Source organism: Choristoneura fumiferana, chromosome 7, assembly GCF_025370935.1.
Source record: "Choristoneura fumiferana chromosome 7, NRCan_CFum_1, whole genome shotgun sequence".
NCBI lineage: Eukaryota > Metazoa > Arthropoda > Insecta > Lepidoptera > Tortricidae > Choristoneura > Choristoneura fumiferana.
The window spans coordinates 7,157,388-7,183,788 of record NC_133478.1 but is presented as its reverse complement, the minus strand read 5'-3'; the positions used below and the strand labels follow the sequence as shown (position 1 = coordinate 7,183,788).

Sequence of the window (26,401 nt, the reverse complement as noted above, 5' to 3'; positions counted from 1 at the left end):
AACTTTAAGGTGGTAGACCACATATTTGGCTGACGGTACAATAAATTAACATAACTTCTAAATAAAATATTAATGATAGTGACATGAAACTCTTGAGAAAATCCGAATTACTATTACAGCAAAAAATTCAGTAAAATCCAGTAAACGTATTCGTAACATGCCTTCCATATTATCACATGCAATAAAATTAATCGAGACACATTTGAAAATCTCACTTAATAGTAAAAACTAGTGCGTTTCATAACTTGATGTGATTATAAAATCTTAACTAGTCGATTGGTAACAAAAGTATGGGACCGCGCGCGCAGAAAGCGAAACACACGCGACGCACACGCAGCGAGATCCCCGACCGGCGTTGAATCATTCCAATAATGGAGCAGAATCTCATACGATAACTTGTATTCAATAACGCTTTAAGAATAGAATAGAGTAAGATGGTGTGTGAGAAGTTTTTTATTTATTTATTTGTCAATTTTTTTGCTCTTTGGTAGTCGCCATTTTTTTTCACCTCATGACCTCACCAAATAGAGAGAAGAATTTATGTAAGGTTTTTTTTTTTAATTAAACTTTAAACGTCTGTTACAATTTTCTTAATACCGTAATTAATGCCGATTCTGATCTTATTTTAAAGTTCATAATTTGTAAACAATCGCACTGAGAATTTCTTCAATGAATAATCGAATTACGCAACATTGCCTCGAGGACATTCATCTTTGTAATTCATCATTAACATTACTTAAGTGAAATCAAAGGAAAATTTCTTAGCATAGTGGAATCTAAACGTGATAATTATGTCATCTCATTTCACAATTTGAATTTAATTAACAAACATTTTAGCCGTGTTGCACGCAACGTTTAACGATCCATTCTATTTTCACGTATTTAGATGAATGATCTATTTAGATATTGTACAAAATCAAACGAAATATATATTTAACAAATAATTTATTAATCAACAATGTCTAATTTCAAAATCAAGGTACATAACATACATACTAAATCTTAACAACATTCTTATCTTATCAGTTATCACAAACAAAATTCTTTGAAAACTAACCAATGTTTTATTATATATATTTACAACTTATTGATTAATTTTGTTAAATATTGTGCGTAACAGTCAAATTATAAACAAATGGAAAACAATATTTACAATGCTTTTAGTTTTAGCCTTACAAAATTAAAATCTTACACTAAATAATAAATGCCGAATCAAAATTATCTCCATATACAACCGGGATCTAACTGAAACAAAATGATTTAAAAAATTACATCGACATTTCGACCCACACACATTGCAAAAAATATCTTATCCTAACTATTAAAATTATGCTTACAGTTGAGAATACTAATTTTAGGGGCTGTTTCACCATCCATTGATTAGCGTTAACCGACGGTTAAATGTGATGCCGTCTCCGTCTATTCGAACAAAATAAATAGAGACGGCATCACACCTAACCGCCAGTTAACACTAATCAATGGATGGTGAAACAGCCCCTAAGAGTACCTATTTGTAATTTGATAACACGAGTATGAAGATTTTGTTAAATAATAATTAATTACTTTCAAAATAATAAAACAGTCTTTACTTCGCTAAAGCTAAGCTCAGTTCTAAAGCACCGCCATCAATTGTAGACTTAGTCTACAAACTTTCTTCCTCAACATTATGATCATCGGATTTAGCTTCCATCACTGGTGCGGATGCTGGTGGTTTCAAGAGTGTCGTAACTGTATCATCAATATCTTTGCCTGATGTGTCTGCTTCAAACAATGGCTCCGTTCTCAATAGGCGGGTTACTTTACTCATAGGTTTATTATGAAGACGACGCTTGCGGCTGAGCTTTTCCATCCTTCCATGACTCCCTCTGCTTCTTGAAGAATTAGGAGGAGGTGGCTTCAGAAGTGGATAAGGCTCCTCAACTTCCTTTTTAGGATACTTTCTAGGCGAATAACGCCCCGATAAAAGTGAATTCGGATGTCTGTGCCTAGCTCCATTGGCTCTATAATTTAAATTATGGTACGGTTTAGCTCTTTCCTCAGTAAAACTGCTTACAGCATCCTCTCCTGTGGCTGTCGAGTCATGCTCATTTAAAATCTCGGCGCCATTTACAACACCGTCTTGTTCTATTACAGCTCCAATGGGGTGATTAGATGCATCTGAAATCGGTACAATACTTTCTTCTTCTTCTTGGCTACGCGAATATTTTACACCCTGGTAAGGATATCGACCATTATTGTAAATATCTAAATACGGGCTACTGTAAGCACCTAGGCCATCACTTAGTGCTGTTAGACCACCATAATTATCATTTTTCAGTAGCAACTGTTGTAGTTGTGAAATATCTAGTTTATTCGGCGTTTGCTTTAGAAACTGATCCCGAAACTGCAACGAATGCGGGTCCTCGGCAGCTGATTTACCTTTCAACATTTCAGCTACTATTTTCAAATCTACGTTAAACGGATTTGCTACTCTAAAACCATTAATCGTAGTCAATAGACCTCCGGTTTGAGGATCAATGTCAGGCCTGTTCAAATTAAGTCCTTGTTGTTTACTTGCAATCAATTTACTGAGGATGTCGCTAGCCACATCTATTTGGTGACTGCCTACGTTTTGGTTTAATCTTACTGGTAGATTAGTTGGTATAGCTGCCGGGTCAAAATTATTATTTAAGACCCGTAGTTGGTCGGCTGAGAAACCCTGGGTGAGTCGATACGGAATATCGTTTAATTTTAAAATACTAGCAATATCAGTTGGAACTTGGTTTTGAGAACGCTGTAAGCTTGGAATGTTAGCAGGTGATGATAAATTATCCTGGTAATTATTTGCTGATTGAGATAAATAGTTGGCCGCTGTAGAAGATTCTATATACCGTTTGTTTTCGTGATCTAAAGAGGGACTTTGACGTGTTAGCTTTCCGTAATATGGTACATTCTGATCTTGTTGTTTAATGTCATTAGAATCATCATCTGGTTTCGATTTAATATTATATCCGTAGCCCGAATTTTTATCTTTATAATAAGAATCAGTGATTTGTTTATAATATTGTTTTACATTGTGTTCATGTATATCTTTGTTATAATTTTGCAAAGCGTATCTATTAGCACTATCCAAATTCTGTTGCGTTTTTATATCATCAGAATTCGGAACAACATTTGAGACGTCTATGGGAACAATGTTTTTTAGCGCTTTAGCATGATCGAATGGGTATTTAGCCTTAGATGGACTGTTTTCACGAGCGTCTTGATAGTAATATGGTGATCCTGTAATTAGATCAGACTGAGTATTACTGTACGAGCCTACTACAGCTTTTTTGGCATCATCACTATTGTAATACGAATTTTCTGGCCTCTGATTGTTATTGTTATAATTTGAGTGATACATTTCGTAAATTTGTTGCTGTTTCATTTGTTCGTGTGCTTTTGCAGCAGCCTTTGCAAAATCTTGGGAATCTGCGTTATCAGAAGCTGATTTGGAAGTATGTTCGTAATTGTGTGGCTTGCCTGATTCCATATGGAAGCTCATTTGACTGACAGGTGCATTCTCAGACTGTGGTCCCACAAATTGATGCCTGTGGAAATTGCCTGATGGATAGTTGTCCTGGGAATAGTGAGGTCTTTTATCTCCCATTTTCCACCCATAATCACCATGAGAGTAATACCCCGGTTGACTTGTTTCTTGTTCAACGTCTCTAATGCGATTCCGAATATTGCTGTTTATCGAGTTATAATCAGGTTGCACGACGTTCATATAAACATTGTTGGCAGATGTTATGCTACCGGCGCGATGAGTTTCACCGTGCGTATTTTCTATCACACCAGGCAAACTATCTTGCTGGTTGTTATTATATGCTGAATTTGGATATTGTATTAAAGACACTTCGTGTAATGATTTTGACAAAGAATTTACACCATCGTTGAAAGGATTTTGCCAGTTATCTCGGGCAGGCTCGGGATACGGGGATGAAGACGGTAATGGAGACGGTGTTTGGTAATCGTTTTGATATTGTTGCTGCAAGTTGTTCGGATAACGCACGCCATTCACTGAGTTATCATAATGGTCGATGTTCATTTTTTTATTGTTGTAATCATTATTTTCATAATTAAGATTATTACCAATGGTAGATGTTGGTCTATTATTATTATAATCTAGGGAACTTGATTGCACTGATAAAGGCGACGATACATATTGCGGTAAATTTGATTGGCTCGAAAGAAAAACAGGGGATGAGCTAGATACATAAGAGTTAGCTGGTGTGACGATATACTGATTATTGGTTGACGAAGTAGATAGATACGGAGGGAGCGGTGAGGGTGTGCTTTGTACGCCGTCGAACTGAAACTGGTTCTGGACATTGTATTGGAAAGGATTATTGTTGTTGTGATAAGATTGTGAATGAGATATTTTTGGTTCAAGTTGGGGTATTTGATTTACATGGTTGTCGTAATTAGAAGATGCAATTGTAGAGTATTGATACTGCGGTTGCGGGGTGGCAGTATAACTCAAACTGGGAGCCGGTGTTGATGCGTATTGTTGTTGCTGTTGTTGTTGCTCTTGTTGTTGCTGCTGTTGTTGCTGTTGCTGCTGTTGTTGCTGCTGCTGTAAATAATAATTTTCAGCCCTCATCTTCTGCAAGAACTCTTCAGGTGGCAGCGAGTACTGCATCGACGCATACTGGTTACTAGCCCCTGCTTCGCTGTCCTGTTGACGTTCATTTTTTTGTTCATTGTCTTCTTCAAATTGGCGTTGAAAGGGATTTTTAATTCGATACACTTTCCTACTCCGTCCTCGATCTATTCTGGTGTAATCTTCATTTTTATTAGCACCATCTGTGAGATACTGGACGCTAGCTGCATTTAAGGACTCACTGCTTGGATCTCTCTGAACGATGTTTGTACTATAGCCAGTAATTGTCTCTATTTGTCTGTCATTAGTTGCCATTTGCTGAAGACGAAGTAGGTCCTGATTGCTAAATCCATCTTGACAGTGGATGCTTCTTATTAAAGCGCTGGTTATGACTAGTATCCGTATCTGAAACGAAAAGAAAAAAGGGTAAAGTATGTAATTTTCCAGACTTTTTTTATTATTTACTTCGTATAAAAACGTTTTTTCTTTTATTTGTTGGCTGGCTTTAAATAGAAAATGAAGTTTAACCTACTTCCAGTAGTAAGATTGTCTTTAAGTAAACTTGGCAAAATAAGTAAGTAAAGTACTGAACAAAAAAGCGTATAGAATAACAAAGTGCAAAAATTGTGCAATTGTCTTCTTTATAATGACATAAGATTAAAGCCAAATAGTTGCCTTCTACTAGTACAATGACCAGTACTCGTACGTCTATTTACTCTTGATGTCAAATGAAGCAAATTATAAGTCTACACAAACACGTGATCTATGCTCACCATTTAGTGCAGACCACCCTAATATCAATAGCTATTAAATTCACAACACGCTAACAGCTACAAGATTAACCCGTACTTTTAATGAGACCTAGAAGAAAACCATTTAAATTAGCTAACCGCATACTATGAATAAAAGATGATGAGAAGTTGCGTCGACGAGTTTTGTCAAATCAGACCATAAATCCCTCGAGAGTAATTGGATACTCTGTCAGCGATAGCTTTTTAGATGGTCCACGAGGTTGGGCTACCAGATTTCCCTTTCAGGTTTTGCCATGCCGAGGTTAAGCTAAGATCTTGCGCATCCCATGGTGGGCAATTAGGAACAAGTTATGCACTTTCGCTCCTTACTATCAACTACTACTATACCTAATCAATGTTTATAGTAAAGTTCACACATATTATTGTAAAGCAATTTGAATTGTGTTGAATTGTACTGGAGTGTTACCCTAAGTAGCCAATTCGTTCTTGGTAGGGATTTTTAGTTAATAGTTTTAGCACGCCTTTTTAGCTTGTCCATTTTGAAATAATTATCATCGCCATATTTTTTCATCATCATATCGTTTTAAAAAAAAGTGTACCTTTTCTTCAAAATGTATTTTTTTATTCATAATTTTATGGGTCCCTAGTCCCTAGTGACGGACACCGTAATAGAGGCAGACCGAAGAGGAGATGGAGGGATGACTTAGATGCCTATAATGTGGGATGGCGGGAGCTCGCTTTCGATAGGCAGGAGTGGAGCAAGAGAGGAGAGGTCATTGCACAGCAGTGGGACACTAAATTATTATTATTTTTTTTTTTTAAGCTATCGTTATCAATTTTGCTCTTGATTCTGGTAGGGAAAAACATTTTTTTTCCAAAATTGAAAAAAAGTTACACTTTTTTTTTAAACACCCCACATCATCACATTTTTTTCATTTTCCATTTAAGCTTAGGTACTAACATGGTTATTAAAAAATATAGATTGTAGGTATCATTAACCAATGCTATGGACAATAAGAATTTTCCATATACTCGTATACCGGGTGTGGCCTGTAATACGAGCAAAAAATTAAAACAGATCATACTCGTCAAACTGAACAACATTAGTTCAGCGACTTTTAAAAATAACTAGTTTTTTAATTTTATTACACTTAAGTTTATTCGAAGAAGCAATGTAAGACAAAATGCTTGATGTTTGTAGCTTGACAGGCGACGTCAGTTGTGTTCTAGGATGGCGTACATTGATAGCAGTATTTAATTTGTATGAAAAAAGGAAAATTCAAAGACTCCATTGTTTTTAAAAGTCGCTGAACTAATGTTGCTCAGTTTGACGAGGACGATCTATGTTTTAATTTTTTGCTCGTATTACAGGCCACACCCGTTATGTATATTCTGAAAGCAATAATCTCAGATTCGGAAAAATTACAGTTTTCGCTCCTGATAAACGTAATCGCTTCGTTCGTAGCGTCACGCGAGACTAACTGGATTAAACAAACTCAATTTTGCCAAAAAAAAATTGGGACATGGTTAAAATGGTTGTAGATATTCACATGTTTACATGTAAGATACTTGCAAGAAGAGATAAGCATCATAAAATAGTTTGTTTATTCCCTTTTCGCGCACATCATATTAGAAGACCAGAATAAATAAAAGGACATCTTTTATCCCGAGAATGAGTTTTCCTTAGAGTGCGCGATAAACAAATTCTTCGCAGACTTAGCAGGCAACTGCCAGTACCTACACTCCATGAGCTCTTAAAAAAACCTTCGGATTTTAGAAGCATGCTTCGAGTATTGACGATGACACGCGATCGTGATATGCGGTTCTGTTCTGTTAAATTATCAACTTGCAAAACTTTTCAAAGTTAGCTTAAAAAGTTATGTACAGAATAACCATCAGTAGTCATACTTGTTAGAGACAAAATGCTGCACTTCGTGAAGAAAGCAAGCCGCTTTGCACAGTGATAGTACAGACTAAACTGAGTGATTTGACTCGCAGCAGCGGAAGTTTCACCCCTTAGGAACAGAGATGGCGCCACTTCTTTAAAAAATATTTCAAAAAATTCTACAAGCTAAAGTAATAAACCGATTTCAATGTTTAATATCTCTAATGAGAGCCTATTATATACGTTACTTATAAAAAATACAAAAAAAATATTTACAAAAAACTTTTGTCAAAAAACGCCATCTTAAGTTTTTTTTTCTTACCTGATTTGTAGTTTTTACTTGATTGCTTAAAAAAACTGTATGCAACATGAATGGTTTAATGCATGTACATATTACTGAGTACATAACGAGTATTTAAAAAAAATCCGACATCGATACCTATCATATTTAACGAAATATGACAGTTTAAATGTAAGCACAAATTTCTTTAAAAAATATTTCAAAAAATTCTACAAGCTAAAGTAATAGACCGATTTCAATGTTTAATATCTCAAATTAAAGCTCATAACATTCATTATTTGCAAAAAAATATAAAAAAATATTTTCTCAAAACTTTTGGCAAAAAACACCATCTCAAGTTTTTTTTTCTTACCTGATTGGTAGTTTTTATTTGATTGCTTAAAAAAAACTGTATGCAACATGAATGGTTTAATGCATATACATATTACTGAGTACATAATAAGTATTTAAAAAAAATTCGACACCGATACCTATCATATTTCACGAAATATGAAAGTTTAAATGTGAGCACAAATTTGTTTAAAAAAATTCAATAAATTCTACAAGCTAAATTAATAAACCGATTTAAATGTTTAATATCCCAAATTAAAGCTCATAAAATTCATTATGTAGAAAAAATATTAAAAAAATATTTACTGAAAACTTTTGGCAAAAAACGCCATCTTAAGTTTTTATTTCTTACCTGATTGGTAGTTTTTACTTGATTGCTTAAAAACATTGTATGTTGTATGCAACATGAATGGTTTAATGCATACTTATATATATTTCTGAGTAAATAACAAGTATTATAAAAAAAACCGACACCGATACCCTTCATACTTCACGAAATATTTAAGTTTAATTGTGCACGCTTTTCTTACAAATAAATTTCAACGAAATCTTCAAGTGAAACTAGTACTCTGATTATAATGTTTAATGTTAAATGAAAAGAAGAACGAAATTACCTAAAATATTAAAAAAAAAGTTTTTTCCTGGTGTTACGAAAAAATATAATTACTTTAAAATTAGTAATTATTAAGACAATAAATAAAAACTATACCGTTTCCGGCATAGTTGGTTCTGAGATGTAATATATATTGCTTAGTAGTTGGCGAATTTATTTAAAAATTAGCTTTTTATGTGATAGGTAGGGCTACAGCTTATAGATATGTCACATTTGAAATAAAAGACTATGAACATCAATGTTCATCAAATATTTAAATTAAAACCTATAAGTCCTCTTCGGGTTCATCGGCAGATGTAGAACTGAAAAGGAAAAGTCGTTTTGAAGTACTTGTGCTATTCCAATACTACAAAATCACAGATCTTTTAGACACGGACTGCGTTGCTGTAATTACTGTTGAATTATATTTGTGCCTAGTTGATTACCATTAGATCTAAAATTTTGTGCCTACCTGTGGAAATCAGTGGTCAGCATACAAAATAACCCTGCATTGAATATTATATTAACTTACTTTTGATTTGTACAGCCACCTTTGCAGGATTTACACTGGGCAGTGCATGGTAAGCTGACCCGACGACACCCACAACGCATGGTATCGCAGCCAGATTTGCAGCCACAATACTTAATGGTCCAAGAGACTTACTTTCTTTTGCCAACTCTCTTTTGCCTTAGTCCATCCCCAAGAAGATGGACATGGTACGGAAACTTCTGGTTTCAGAGCGTTTCTCCATATTTGGCCCGCTTGGTAAGCTTCACGCAGTGTATGTTTATAGAGAGCATGTCCATACCATGTCCATCTTCTTGGGGATGGACTAAGGCAAAAGAGAAGGACTCCAGAATTGTCGGCAGTTACAGCGATTTGGTCGCAATTAAGCCTCTTGGACCATTGTGGCTGCAAATCTGGCTGCGATACCATGCGTTGTGGGTGTCGTCGGGTCAGCTTACCATGCACTGCCCAGTGTAAATCCTGCAAAGGTGGCTGTACAAATCAAAAGTAAGTTAATATAATATTCAATGCAGGGTTATTTTGTATGCTGACCACTGATTTCCACAGGTAGGCACAAAATTTTAGATCTAATGGTAATCAACTAGGCACAAATATAATTCAACAGTAATTACAGCAACGCAGTCCGTGTCTAAAAGATCTGTGATTTTGTAGTATTGGAATAGCACAAGTACTTCAAAACGACTTTTCCTTTTCAGTTCTACATCTGCCGATGAACCCGAAGAGGACTTATAGGTTTTAATTTAAATATTTGATGAACATTGATGTTCATAGTCTTTTATTTCAAATGTGACATATCTATAAGCTGTAGCCCTACCTATCACATAAAAAGCTAATTTTTAAATAAATTCGCCAACTACTAAGCAATATATATTACATCTCAGAACCAACTATGCCGGAAACGGTATAGTTTTTATTTATTGTCTTAATAATTACTAATTTTAAAGTAATTATATTTTTTCGTAACACCAAGAAAAAACTTTTTTTTAATATTTTAGGTAATTTCGTTCTTCTTTTCATTTAACATTAAACATTATAATCAGAGTACTAGTTTCACTTGAAGATTTCGTTAAAATTTATTTGTAAGAAAAGCGTGCACAATTAAACTTAAATATTTCGTGAAGTATGAAGGGTATCGGTGTCGGTTTTTTTATAATACTTGTTATTTACTCAGAAATATATATAAGTATGCATTAAACCATTCATGTTGCATACAACATACAATGTTTTTAAGCAATCAAGTAAAAACTACCAATCAGGTAAGAAATAAAAACCTAAGATGGCGTTTTTGCCAAAAGTTTTCAGTAAATATTTTTTTAATATTTTTTTCTACATAATGAATTTTATGATCTTTAATTTGGGATATTAAACATTTAAATCGGTTTATTAGTTTAGCTTGTAAAATTTATTGAATTTTTTTAAACAAATTTGTGCTCACATTTAAACTTTCATATTTCGTGAAATATGATAGGTATCGGTGTCGAATTTTTTTTTAAATACTTATTATGTACTCAGTAATATGTATATGCATTAAACCATTCATGTTGCATACAGTTTTTTTAAGCAATCAAATAAAAACTACCAATCAGGTAAGAAAAAAAAACTTGAGATGGTGTTTTGTGCCAAAAGTTTTCAGTAAATAATTTTTTTATATTTTTTATAAATAATGAATGTTATGAGCTTTAATTTGAGATATTAAACATTGAAATCGGTTTATTACTTTAGCTTGTAGAATTTTTTAAATATTTTTTAAAGAAATTTGTGCTCACATTTAAACTGTCATATTTCGTTAAATATGATAGGTATCGGTGTCGGAGTTTTTTAAAAATACTCGTTATGTACTCAGTAATATGTATATGCATTAAACCATTCATGTTGCATACAGTTTTTTTAAGCAATCAAATAAAAACTACCAATCAGGTAAGAAAAAAAAACTTGAGATGGTGTTTTGTGCCAAAAGTTTTCAGTAAATATTTTTTTTATATTTTTTTGTAAATAATGAATGTTATGAGCTTTAATTTGAGATATTAAACATTGAAATCGGTCTATTACTTTAGCTTGTAGAATTTTTTTAAATATTTTTTAAAGAAATTTGTGCTCACATTTAAACTGTCATATTTCGTTAAATATGATAGGTATCGGTGTCGGATTTTTTTAAAAATACTCGTTATGTACTCAGCAATATGTACATGCATTAAACCATTCATGTTGCATACAGTTTTTTTAAGCAATCAAGTAAAAACTACAAATCAGGTAAGAAAAAAAAACTTAAGATGGCGTTTTTTGACAAAAATTTTTGTAAATATTTTTTTTGTATTTTTTTATAAGTAACGAATATAATAGGCTTTCATTTGAGATATTAAACATTGAAATCGGTTTATTACTTTAGCTTGTAGAATTTTTTGAAATATTTTTTAAAGAAGTGGCGCCATCTCTGTTCCTAAGGGGTGAAACTTCCGCTGCTGCGAGTCAAATCACTCAGTTTAGTCTGTACTATCACTGTGCAAAGCGGCTTGCTTTCTTCACGAAGTGCAGCATCCGGCCAAAAAATGGCCTTAACAAGTATGACTACAGTACAAAATACACCTTACTGTAATAATATTACGCTTCTTTATCTTTTTCTAATTTTAATACAATATGACTTTTTGTCACGATACAAATAAAAAAAAAACAGCATTTTCGAATTCTTCCATCGTTAATTTAAATCGAGAACACCCCGCCTTAACACACTACTTTTATTTGGAAGTATATAGAGCTGTTGTTATACTGTATCTACTTCTCTTGGGTATGTGAAATAATTTTTTTTGGTCTGTTTTCGTTCAATATTTTTTTAATGCACTTTTCGAAATCCCCGTTGCTTCTATAACTCGGTCTTAAACCTTATTAAAATATTTACGATCCACACTTTTCTTAAAACTTTCAGCTTCTTACAAAATATTTATATACATTATAAACAATTTCCCGTGATTGACTATTTACAGAAATACCTTGTTTAAGTTGACTCGCCATGGAAATTAATTTCCGAAAAATAACAAAGTAAATAAAAATGTACGTGGTGGTTTCAATTGCTCTATATAAATCAATGAAAACACAACGAGTGCACTCGTTCCGTGATGGATTACTACTAATTCAAAAAGACAATTGTCATTTCCTACTAACGAATCCTTCCGATTTCCCCCGAAACCCGAAGGATTTTCTAAGAGCTCACGGAGTAGCTGTAATAGTAGATCCAATCTAATGAACAGACAATGTACGCGTAAGAGTACCGAACCATGGTATATGAAGCCGTGGAATGTGGAATAGGCGTTACTGCCAGAGCAACGCGCACCCATTCGTAGAGTTTTCCTATTGGTATACTACTAAGTGCTGTGAAATATGACAGCACTGCAATTTATGGCACCACTGTTATTTGACTGAACATCGACTTCTTTGTGTGAAGTTCGTGTGAATCCAACCATCCAACTAATATTATAAATGGGACAGTTAGTGACCACGTCCATACAGGGTGAAATTTTGCTCAGTTAATGCTGAACAATGTAATGCATTCATCCATTTTAACCCCCGACGCAAAAAGAGGGGCGTTATAAGTTTGACCCCTATTTGTGTCTGACTGTCTGTGGCACCGTAGCTCTTGAACGAGTAGACCGATTTGAATGCGTTTTTTATTTGAAAGCAGGTTTTCTAGTGATAGTTCTTAGATATATTTCATCAAAATCAGTTCAGCTGTTTTTGAGAGATTGAACTTTGAAGTGACAAAGTTGGGGATTTTCCAACTTTTGTTGGTTAGGTTAGATTAGATCCATAAGGACGGCATTACGGCCAACGTTGGTCTTCCTTTGAACCATTTAGGTCATCATACATACCTACATTGAATATATCAAAAATATTTAGTAATAGTTTTAACTTAATTAAAAATATTATGTAATGTATGTTTTACGTATATTGAATAAATCTGTACCTTTGTAATTAAACAAAGAGTGAAACCGATATACAATACTTTAAAAATACACAAACACTAAGAAAGAGAGAGTAGTAACTCTAATGTATCCATGAACCTTATAATGGTATTGAAGCGCTAAATCGTGGCCGGAGTTGTATAGAAAGTGGCAATGCACGTGTCAGGGTGCGCACGAGTGGAATTGGGAGGTGAAAGGGCGCGTCCGCAAGCCGCCCACGATACAGACGTTCCTGTGGTGACTAATGATTGTGGTTATATTGTTATGGTTCTAATATACTACGATGGAAACTGTGGGGGCGGGGCATACATGCTGAGAATTTGAATATGATTTCGATGTTATAAAAGCTTGTAAAAATACCTATAATTATTTAATATGTTGATTTTCTGTTAGTTTTCTGTTGTTTTTTTTTCTCCTAGAGGCAGACCTAGGAGATGGTGGGACGATTTGAACCATTTTCAGTCAGACTGGCTAGAGTTGGCGAAAAATGGAGACGAGTGGAAGAAAAAAAGAGAGGCTTTAGCCCAGCACTGGGACGCAATCTCTATACCGGGTGTGGCCTGTAATATGAGCAAATAATAAAAACATAGATCATACTTCTCAAAGTAAACAACATCAGTTCAGCGACTTTTAAAAATAATTTGTTTTTTAAATTTTTATTACACTTTTTTATTCGAAGAAGCAATGTAAGGCAAAATGCTTGATGTTTGTACCGTGACAGGCGACGTCAGTTGGATTCTAGGATGGCGTAAATTGATAGCAATATTTAGTTTGTATGGAACTGAAATAAAAAATACTTACAAAAAGATTCCAAAAAAACAATCAAGATTGTTTATTTGATTGCTAAAATAACGATATCTCTTATCCGGGTGAGCGGTTAGTTCCAATGGAATGCCAAAAGTTTCTCGATGAGGGCTACGGTATAGCGTCACTGCTTAAGTGGCTAAATAAGAAACAAACAAGCTGAGATATGAGGTGCATAGGGGAAATTCGTGTCGGTACCGTTGTCCAGCAGTGGTGTAGCGGTATAGCACGTGGCACGGAATGCCGAGGACCTGGGTTCGATTCCCAGTGCTGGTCTTATTTTTCTGGTTTTTCTGTGCATCTATATTTCAGTCTGTATTTTCAATTTAATATATTATATATATAATTCTTCTGTACCTACGTGTGTTTGTCACTTAACTCCTCCTAAACGGCTGGACCGATTTAGATGCAATTTTGTGTGTAAGTTTCATTAGGTTCCTGGATGATTTGAAAACATAATTGGACCCGGTAGATGTGGCGCTGCTGTCGGTATGTTATCATATTTAATTTAGTGCTGATTTTCCGGGCAGGACAACGTCTGCCGGGTCCGCTAGTATAAGCTAAATAAAAAAAAATTGGTTTGATTGAAATTATCATTTAGGTAGTAACTTTCAAATTATTTTGTTAATTGCTGTTTGTTTGTTAGTTAATTAATGAAGTTTTATTTAAAAACTTTATTACTTATTTTCAATCAATTAAGATGACTACTATATTTATAAGAAATATGTACCTAAATTCGTATCGTTGCGCCCATATGTGAAAGCGAACATTCAGAAAATCTTAAATGAATATGTAGTGTTATTACAAGTACCGATATCAAACCTTTACTTAACTTTTGTACCTATACCCAAACATGAGTAAATAACAATAAAGGAAGCTTGTTCTCCATATGATTATAAGCAAATAATATATAGATACTGCTCAAAAGAAAATAAGGGCTAGAGAGTTTTATTGGGAATACGAAAATACTAATAACTTTATACCTAGTGCCATCCACGAAGACGCGTGATTTTTGTAGCGAGCTGGTCAAAGTTAGACATTATTGATATTGTAATAAGAACCACGGCACGCGTCATCGTGAACGACTCTACCTATAGTTCTTAATATCATTATTTGCCCTTACAAAAATCTAAATACGTAAACGTATTTTTAATTTCATTTCACCGGTGAAAATCAAGTGGCCCTTATTTTCTTTTTACTAGTATAATATTAAGTAAATACTAAATAGCTTAGGCTATAGACGAAGGTGAAAATGTAATAGTAATAAAATTGTTCATTAGTATATAAAAGAAAATGATAATTTTATTTTATAAGGTAATGAACAATTTTATTACTGTTACATTTTCACCTTCGCCTATAACCTAAGCTATTTAGTATTTACTTAATATTCTAATGGTTTCACTTTGACTTTAACCTTAGATCTAATAGGAATAACCCTGGAGTCAACCTAACGATTCAAGCACAGCAATGACACCGGGTAACCATCGCAGTATGCATGTTAATAAGTTCCCCATTCGATATGGTGCAGCTAATCCATGTCTTATGCAGGTGAGGCATGAAAATTCCATTGACCTTAGGTAAAAGTTCTTGATGTTTCAATGGCTATAATGAATAATGGTTACGCTTATGTTTCGCGCGTTTACAGTCAGAATTAAATACGAATTAATTGGTATAATGTAGTCATTTTTCAAGTTTATTCTAGGTTAATACAACTAAATACTTACTACGAATTTTAAATAACAATAAGATAAGAATTGCAAAAAAACTAATGGTACCTATTTATGTACTTATTTATAATCAAATTTATGAGCAAAAGAAAAACATAATTTAAAAAGACCACATCCACAGCGCAGGTTTCGTCAGGTAAACATTGGAGGTAATCATAACAAGTTTCGTCATATCTGAACAACCTACCTAAGCCAATTGTATGTTATCTACTTATTTGAATGGCCTAGACTAAGTGTCAGGAGTACACTTCAATATTTAGAAGCATTTCCGAATCCAATAACACCTAATTCATGTCCCAATAAAAAAACATAATGTATTTTTAAACAATTTCTCAACCCGCACTGGGCCCGAGTGAAAACTATAGCCCACCCAACCCTTCTCGTTCTGAGACGAGGCCTGTGCCCAGCAGTGGGATGTACATAGGCTGAGATGATGTTGTTGACTTAATTCCCATAAGAATTCCCAAAAATACGTCATGATTTTCATTTACCTCTACCTTGTTACGGTAGGGTAGGTTGATGATTTCTAAAGATAAACGAGGCCAGTGAAGTATTTATTTTATTTATGCCATGAGATGCAAATATCCCAAAGAAGAATGAAAGTAAGAAAAAACGTGTTTTTGTTTTGATGACATCGCGCCTACCAGAACCGGGCTTGAGGTAACGCATTAATATTTAATGAAACGTGATATATTAATCGTATAAGATGAGGACATGGCACATCGTGTCTGTTGAATTAGATGCGCAGTGACAGGTCACAGCATCTTAAACCGAAAATGCGGAAGCTTAGATAAGTCTATTTAGCAAGGGAAGTTTATCTGTTGCAAATTAATAGGAGATGAGGTACCCGAAATAATTCTCACGCTTGCTCCACCCTTCACTGATGATGGTGACCACTAATTCGTATGCGGCATACGGCTTAAAAGTATAAAATGAATCATAAAAGTAAAGTAAGCTACTATATAAAATGATTTATCAGAATTTGTTACATAAAGAACACAGTCATCTATCATGCCAAAAAAACATAGTAATATAAATCCTATTTATTACCAACCCCACATCTGTTATAATGTAGGTACCAGCTAAATTTTAAAAGACTTCGCATATACTTAGATCAAATAATCAAACTAACCAATGTTTTGTTTCGTTCTTTTGCCCAAGTCCAACAAGAATCATGAATAATCATTATTACCCCCTCTGAATCCCCACTTTCAGCTATTACGTCACTTGCAGATCCCAGATACCAGCAATTACCTTTAACAAGGCTGCTAACTTCATGAAAGCCATTCACAAGCCAAAGGTCACGCGACAGGACCCTGCGCGGGATTCTATGCCCTTTAGCTCGCACGTTTCTTCGCTCATCCGTGAAAGTTGCTCCCGACCACTATCGCTTTTCGCTACCTGGCCTTCCTAGGTCTTTGACATTGATGGAGCGTGGGAACAAACGAGAGGGAAATCTACGGATGATTTAAGGAGGCCTTTTGTTTTATGTAATCGGCATAATGCGCTGGCATTTTCAAGAAGTTCCGTGAACCTTATTGTTATTTACCTACGGTTACGTTGAACGGTTAACTTAGTTCCGTCTATACTTACTTAATACTTCGGATGTGGTAAGAGAGAATTTTGGCATTGTTAAAAAACGTGGACCTTGCCTGCACCTGTCGTGAATTCGTTGGAAGTAGGTATACGCGTATTTATATCTTACAAGTATGCATAAATGATACAACTCTTCGCTTCATTTTGCGTAAGAGGGTGAAACTAGATGATAAGTAACTGCTGGAAATGTGGGAGGGAAGTCTTAGAAGACATCGTAACTCCGTCTCGCGATCGCGACCTATTTACGATTTACAGAATGAGTGCAATCTGATAAATAAACTGTTCGGAGCGCCTCCATTTCTGTTTGAGCGGAAATGCTGTCGTAGGTATGTCTGTCTGGAAATCCAGCGGATATTCCGCTGTTCTATAATACTACTACTAAATCTCAAGAGCAGGTCAAAAATTTAATGAGTTTTTAGATTCAATTCACTACTTAGTGGAAAAATGAATGGTAAGTAGATTTTCTCTACTTGTCCCATTTTCAGTTTAAGTTAATTGAATTTTAATGAAATGTTAATGAGGATCAGAAAACGAAATCAATAATTTTAGGAGTAGAGTAAAAGTACTTATGTGAAGATTTAACTACCTATCCATTTCGAATAATTTTTCAATCTTAAGACTAGTCTAATATTAATCAGATAGCGATTACGGCAAAATAACGCCACTGACGTAACGCCATTATGTTGGGAGTTTTAATGCTATGGTAGGATTTGCTGAGTAGAGGTAGTTATAGTTGGTTATTTTATTAGGTAGGTACTAAATTCTACGCGGACGGAGTATGGCCATAAAATGCAATCATACACATTTAAATCAAGCGTATACTAATATAATTTCTTGAAAGCTTTCGCTACTGGAAAACTGTTTTTAAAGCGGAGTTTAGACTTGCAAGAAAAATCGTGCAAGTTGCATTACATTGCGAGATTTGCGAGGCCGTAAAGCGAACGAGTGTGGTCAACTGAGCGCCGCAGGGTAATGCGACTTGCACAATTTTTCTTGCAAGTCTAAACTCGGCTTAAGAGTTTACCTGTTTATATAATCAATAAATTCATATCGTGACTATAAATTTTATAAGGGTAACATAATTTTATTAAGCCACTAGCTTCCATTACCTAGCATATGAATATAATGCGATCAAGAGTTGAAGTCATATATTTATGAGCAAAAAAAATCGGTCAAGTACGAGTCGGACTCGTACATGAAGGGTTCCATACCTCCGTACAATGTTTTAAAAATATACGTTTTTGTTAAAAAATCTAATACAAGCTTTATTTGCTGACTGTACTTTTTGCCCCTGGTTACCAAAGTACTCGTCAAGACGAATCAACTAGCCCCTAGCAACTGTCAGCTGTCACCTTGCCAGCCTAGCAAGGAATAACAACGCGTAGAAACAAAAAAACGCTGAAAAAAACACGGCTCTTGTATGAAGACCCCCTTTAATTTTTTACTTTACATTACTTTTAGTATTTGTTGTTGTAACGGCCACAGTAATACATTATCTGTGAAAATTTCAAGTATCTAGCTATTACAGCTCAAGAGATAGAGCCCTCTGACAGACGGACGAAGACAGACAGACAGCGGAGTGCAGTAAGAAGGGTCCCGTTTCCACCTTTTGGGTACGGAACCCTAAAAATAAATATCGCTATTACTAATCCTTGGAAATAAAGGCCAAAGGTGTGCGATGGTTCCTAGAAACCATCGCAAAATTTCGACGAAGCAGACGTTATTTTGCGAGTCTACAACAACCTACTATCTCTACTGGACAAGATAAATAGATCACGTTGATTACGGTATTTCTAACCTATGAATAAAGCCTCATTATCAAATGCCACAGTATTAACTAAAATTACTAATTGACTGAGAAATAATGACTGATTTGGAATAGCCGCATACACATAAGTAATAAAGTTTTTTTTTTATATTCATCTAATCCAACGCGTTAGGACACCACGGTCTTTCATATAATATAAAACATTTCATAAAAAATTTCATATGTAGGTTCTTGTTTTCTGTAATATTATGTGGTGTATTATGTGGTGTGGTGTAATATTATGTGGTGTAGTAAAAATCTGGAATGCTGTAAACGCCATAAATCCGATTATTAATCCTTAAACGCCTTCTGATTATAATTCATACTGTATCAACAGTAAAACTGGTAGCATGATTTATACCTAGTGAATTAATAACTTGTATCGGCTATGTATCCATGAAGCGGGAAAAGGAAGCAAACGAGTGCAGCTAGCAAAGAACTGGGGAACGTAACATCCTGTATCTACATAAGTACTTGCACCTGTTAGTGAAACAGTAGCTATCTACACGCCCGCCAGGTTTTTTTTATATTTCACCATGACTACACGTCTCAGAACGGGCCGACCGCTTATGAATACAGTGTCAAGCTTTTTCTGTGACCATGGAAATTCAGTATTTACCTATTAGGTATAGTTAATTCATCAAAGCCTATCCTAAGCCTGGAATTATCCAACAGCATGAATTTTAAATGGTTTCCATGAGACGAGGAGTGCCGAATCGAAGGCAAAATTGTGGGCAAAAATTCTAATAGGTAAATTTATATAACATTATTTTACATAAGTTAATATGAAATATTAAACATACTTAACCATACAAGTGGCATACAACTATATAATCAACATAGACGTCTTAAAAACGAATTGATTTTCTGTGAAATAATCATTGCTTCCAAGAATGAGAAAAACAATTATATCGTCGAACGTGGCGTGGTCATTATTCATTCTGGAATTTACGCGCAAACGTGCGTAAGTGACAGCTGAGGATCAGCCACGGCGTTTGATGGATTGTATGAGGTGTAATCGATTAGGATTAATTCACCTGTCAACCGTAATTTACTGCAGTTCGATGCACTCGCTGCATAATCGCTTTAATGGCGACCGCTTGTAACCCGTGGTCTGTAATTTTAGAATCGCTCAGCATTACGTTATTGTCGAGGAAAAGGAAGCTTCGATTTCTCTTTCGAGGTACGATTGATTTATGGGATTTATGAGCTAAACGTCTGCCATAATTTAATTGCATGATTAAACCAACGAAACCGAATTACACCTACGTACAGGCGAATGCAAAAATATGGAATGTAACCGTTCAAAAATATGTAGGTACCACAGACTCTTATTCCGACGTAAGAAAGCCATGGTAACATTATTTTTGAGTAATTCGAATAGATACATATTTTCTACTTGACTGTACCATTTCTGATGGCTGTTTCTGTTTTTTGTTTTTGGTTGTAACTACCGCCAACTGGTGGATGCAAAAGGCGAGTTGTCGTTCATTGTGGCCTTCTAAAGGGGAGGCCTTTGTTCAACAGTGGACGTCTTGCGGCTGATGATGATGTTTATAAAAAATAAAAATCGTTTAATTCGGATCACAAAGAATCCATAGTTTTGTTAGCATACAATGTCATCCTATAACTATGTTAGTAATGAATTTAAATAATAATTTATGATAGGTAATATCTTTTAAAAATAAATACCTGAAATAATAACTAGAATAATTTATTTATTTTATTAAATGGTTACCTACCCATACCCACTATAATACATGTTGATAAATATGTATGTATGTAAACTCTTTATTGTAAAAAGAAACAAAACACAATTGTCAAACTTTGAGATACTTGTAAAAAGGCGGCCGTATCCTTTAAGGGATCCCTACCAGTCAACCTTTGAGTAAATGAGAGTAGTAACCGGCTAGGATCAGACAAAGAGTGAGTTTAAGAGTCAAAAATAGTGGAAGCTACTAAACAGTCTTTTAAACAATATAAGTAATACATAAATTAAAATATAAATAAATCAATAATATATATATTACGTGTGTGTATATATATTTTTTTATTTTTATTAATTCAACTGGATGGCAAAGGAGCAAGTGGGTCTCCTGATGGTAAGAGATCACCACCGCCCATAAACATCTGCAACACCAGGGGTATTGCAGATGCGTTGCCAACCTAGAGGCCGAAGATGGGATACCTCAAGTGCCAGTAATTTCACCGGGTGTCTTACTCTCCACGCCGAAACACAACAGTGCAAGCACTGCTGCTTCACGGCAGGATTAGCGAGCAAAATGGTGGTAGCAATCCGGACGGACCTTGCACAAGGTCCTACCACCTGCAAATACATATCATGTGTGTATATATAACCATAATACATATCATACATGCGAATATAAAACAAAGGAATGTCCTCAAATATTTAAGGAGAAGGTGTAAGTCACATCCTTCTTAAGCCGTCCCTGAAAGATCCTAAAGTTTGACTAACGTTGAAAAACATTTTTTTTAAATAAGTAGTTCGTTGTCTTTTCCATGCCCAGTTTTAGAATAGGACGGATCCATTTCTTCTCGTGGTGTCGTAAAATGCGACTAAGGAATCTAATGTGAGAGTGGGCTGCAGCGCCGTTTATTGCTAACCATGAGACGAATAGAATATAATTGCTTTACTTGCTAGAATACTTATAAACATAGTACAGGGTGTTAAGGTACAGCAGTACAGTATTCAGTCGGTAAACGACATGCAAAAGTTCTAAATATACATTTAAACGAGTCACACTGCACTCCCCATTCCAGCTCTGCGGTGTGGAAGGCAAGGGAAAGACACTACACTATTTTCCTAAGAAAGTAGTGATCAAGGTTCACTGCTCATCCTCATCCGATGAGAACAGCTCTCTGTCAAAAATGTAGTGACTTGGAAGAAGAAGATTCGCAGAAAACGATACTACTCAATTTAATAGTTAGTAAACTTTCCCGTATTTAATTTATCCAGATGTCAAAATGGTACAAATTGGCCATGTGGAATAAGACAATAAAGAGTACCTGGATAATGGAACAAATATCTATACTTAAATAAATTAAAAAGAAAACTCAATATTGTTGCCATGTTCAACTATTTTGCGTCAAAATGTTTAAGTTTGCTAGTCATATTTGACTGTACTACCGGGAAATGCAACGGATTAACTATTAAATTAAAACTTAGTACAACAAAATGAAGTAGTATTTATCTCTCTACCCAAATTTAGTTGAATTTGAAAAGAATCCGATTTGCTAATATTTTCCGTCTATATTATTCGTATTTTCATATTATTCGTCTTATTCTATCTAACTAAGATCACCAAATAATTAATAATAAAGATATTGTGATAAAGTAATTAAGTTATCAAGTCCGAGATAGAGTTCTCACAAAAAAAAATCATATGTGAAAGCTCTTGAAAGATAAAAAATATTTTCGCTAATTTAAAGTATTGTTGAACATGTACAAATACCTCTTTCCTGTACCTATCTTCTACTATCTGATCTGTGGATCTTTGTTGCAGACTTTCTATATTGTCATTGTCACGTTTTAATTTCAGTGGTAACAATTATAAATGTCCGTATTCTGAAGACAAAGATCAGCAAACTATTGTTTTTCCATTTTTATTTTTCCTGCAAAATAATACGTCATTGATTGTTTGTCTCTAACTCTACATAATTAATTGATCATAAAACGTTTGAATTACACTAAACATGCCGCATCTCCCGCATCTCAAGTACCGAAAAAGTAGATTAATGAACAATAAAATATTTGTTAAATATAATATAGTCTCGTGATAATATGTAGCGTGATATGATGATATCATATTAAATTGGTCCACGCTGACACAATTTCATAAATCGTACGCTACGATCATAAACACAATAGTTTTTGTCCATTTACTAACTTGAAATAAAACATTCCTACCCAAAAGAAATACACGTTAAATCTAATAAATGATCTTCTTCCCCGAGAGGTTTTGTGTTTTTTTTTTCAAAACTCTTCCCCGCATTTTTTCAAATATCTCGCGATTAATTGAGGCACTCAAACTACAGCAAAATGTGCATGCATCTTTAGATAATCGTAGTTTTTAGATTTATTCAAAATTCGAATGCGTGCATTAACCGTGCAATGCTCTGTGTCATCGAGATCAATCTTTATCATAATCGATCGGGATATCGAGCGTAGCCCCATGGAATCTTGTAATCGAGTAAATTGCGGAATATCATATTATTATAGAGCTGCTTTCGGCTTCCCATACAATCTCAGGTTAGATATCTCAATGGCACCAGGAATGTGGCCTCAAACTAGCTCGTTAGTTTGTTTCGGTAAATTTAAGTAATGTTTGTAAAATATCTAATTTTCATCTTTTCACAGAACTATATTTAATTTTACAAATCAAATTGGACGTAGTTAGGTAAAAATATCCAGGCTCAATCCGCAACAATTCAATTACGTTTTAGGATTATACTTCTATGGCAACTAAAACGAAACTAAAAACACTGGCAACCTTTCATTTTTAAATTTGGAATTTGTTTTTTTCATAATAACGTTTCCCATTGACAATCACGACAAATGAAAATATTTAAAGAGGTAAAAATTACAAATTTAAAAGTCATAGGTGTCAGTGCTTACGAAAGTGAGTTTGATCTTTTCTGCGTTACGGCTGATATCTTACTAAGCTGCAAAAACTCTGGCCCTCAAATGTATGCAGTAAAAGGTAATTTTGTATGTAGAGTGGGTAAAATTTTGTGCCGCTAAGTATATTAGTTCCTTTGTAAATTCCGTACTCACCGTTTGCAGTACGACCATCATCTTCACTCGTTAACACCAACACTTGTTGTCAACAGTCCAGTCACATATTACCAACACAATCACGAGAACATAGGACAAGGGCTGTACGTGTACGTGTTCGTTGCAGTGGTGAAATGAAGTTCAAGGCTAGTTTGTGTGAGTCTTATATACGGGGGTGGCGGAGCGTGGCGACGCATCTGTGTGCATTGGTGGGTGCAGTGCCGACGAGGACTGCAATTGTATGCACGTGGAAGAGATACTCAAAGTGTTGGTCAAGTTGACCAAGATCAACTTAGGTTCTAGGGTGGTATTGCACCCTCCAATAGGTTACAGCAAAACACTCTAAAAACAATACCACTCCTTGCAGTCGGGTAAAAAAGAAATAAGGATATTTTTTTCCAAACTAAAAAATAAATTTCCCAAATCGGTTAATGGTGGAGTTCTGAGGTAAATACCAAAGATTAAAAAATCAGCAGAAATAAGAACTACGTCTTTGTCGGGTTAAAACATTTGATTTATTCTAATAGTGCTTTGTCCTAATCCTGTCAAGTATTGGCAGGTGACAATGTAGTGTCATCCAGAAGTCATAAGCGGCATTGCACACCGCGTTATTCAAACGCATCGTATACGAACGCGCATTTGTATCGATACGACAATAATTAATTACACATATTTTTACCCGACTATTTTATCCTGAGGTAAAAAAGTATCTATGTTATTGCAAACCACTTCGAACTTTGTTAGTAAAACTTGGATTCCTAAAGGAATAGCTTGACTTACACTTCCCCTAAATGGCACAGAGGGCGCCGCTATTTCGCTCTAGTTTGCTGTCATTCTCTCAGAGAGAAATAGCCGAGATTCATAAAAAATAAGAGATCGCTCTGGACCGACAAGGCTGCCTATAACTTATCTTGTGAATAATCACCATGTATCTGTTTTTTAAACTGCTTATTATGTGGTCTCGATAAACAATCATTATTATATTTTAATAAGTCTTAATACAAAAATTATTACTAAAATGCCTTCGATGTTTCGACCATATTGGAGCAGCCAAGGCAACTTTAGCAATAATTTTGTCGCATTTAAATCCCGGTTGTGATGATGATGATGATTCAAAATTATTGCATGGCATGTCTATGATCTATTGAAAGTTTGAGTATCACTGTAAACTGATCCAGCAGGCCGAGTAAGTTACCCCGAGCAATGACGGTTGGGTAGCAAAGATCGCTTCTAATACAAGGCAAGCAAAAGCAATAAAAACATATTAAATTATATCCTTGTCTTCAATGCGTAAAAATATAAAAAATTGTGAAAAAAAAAACATTCTTCATAGAACACAGAATTTGATGTTCCTCCTTTGAGTCAGTCCCTTTTTTGAAGTCTGTTCAAAAGTGATATAAGCTGTAATATTTTTAAATTTATTAGCGTACTAGCCGTTATCCGCGACTCCGACCGCGCAAAATTCGTTTATCGCTATCCCGCGGGAACTATGCAACTTTTCAGGATAAAAACTATTCTATGACCTTCTCCGGGATATGTATACCGAATTCCATCTAAATCAGTTCAGTGGTTTAGACGTGATGACGTAACAAACAGACAAACAGACTTACAAACTTTCGCATTTATAATGTTAAGTAGGAGGATTAAACTACTCGAAGCATAACTAGCAATTCAGAGTACTTCTGAATGGATCCAAAATTTGGTCTTCCTCATAAAAATAGCAAGCGTTTATGCCAGTGATGACCAGCGCTTGCCTTGGGGTAGAGCAAGAGGAGCGGTCTAGACGCCTGATGGGGCAACGGGCGCCATTTATGCCAGTGACGACCAGCGCTTGCCTTGGGGTAGAGCAAGAGGAGCGGCCTAGACGCCTGATGGGGCAACGGGCGCCATTTATGCCAGTGACGACCAGCGCTTGCCTTGGGGTAGAGCAAGAGGAGCGGTCTGGACGACTGATGGCAACGGGCGCCATTTATGCCAGTGACTACCAGCGCTTGCCTTGGGGTAGAGCAAGAGAAGCGGTCTAGATGCCTGATGGCAACGGACGCCATTTATGCCAGTGACTACCAGCGCTTGCCTTGGGGTAGAGCAAGAGGAGCGGTCTAGACGCCTGATGGCAACGGACGCCATTTATGCCAGTGACGACCAGCGCTTGCCTTGGGGTAGAGCAAGAGGAGCGGCCTAGACGCCTGATGGGCAACGGGCGCCATTTATGCCAGTGACGACCAGCGCTTGCCTTGGGTAGAGCAAGAGGAGCGGTCTGGACGACTGATGGCAACGGGCGCCATTTATGCCAGTGACTACCAGCGCTTGCCTTGGGGTAGAGCAAGAGAAGCGGTCTAGATGCCTGATGGCAACGGACGCCATTTATGCCAGTGACTACCAGCGCTTGCCTTGGGGTAGAGCAAGAGGAGCGGTCTAGACGCCTGATGGCAACGGGCGCCATTTATGCCAGTGACGACCAGCGCTTGCCTTGGGGTAGAGCAAGAGGAGCGGCCTAGACGCCTGATGGCAACGGGCGCCATTTATGCCAGTGACGACCAGCGCTTGCCTTGGGGTAGAGCAAGAGGAGCGGCCTAGACGCCTGATGGGGCAACGGGCGCCATTTATGCCAGTGACTACCAGCGCTTGCCTTGGGGTAGAGCAAGAGGAGCGGTCTAGACGCCTGATGGCAACGGGCGCCATTTATGCCAGTGACTACCAGCGCTT

The 26,401-nt window shown here is 35.7% G+C and overlaps 1 protein-coding gene across 1 annotated transcript; it reads right to left on the bottom strand.

Moving 5' to 3' along the window:
* Positions 1-1,119: 1,119 nt before the first annotated feature.
* On the bottom strand, positions 1,120-23,782 carry LOC141429590 (uncharacterized). The gene is made up of 2 exons (XM_074089975.1): positions 23,696-23,782; positions 1,120-5,029 (listed from the first exon to the last, which is right to left on the bottom strand). Exons 1-2 carry the CDS (start codon positions 23,714-23,716, stop codon positions 1,643-1,645), a joined length of 3,408 nt encoding a protein of 1,135 aa, XP_073946076.1. The 5' UTR covers positions 23,717-23,782; the 3' UTR covers positions 1,120-1,642.
* Between the last annotated feature and the right edge of the window lie 2,619 nt (positions 23,783-26,401).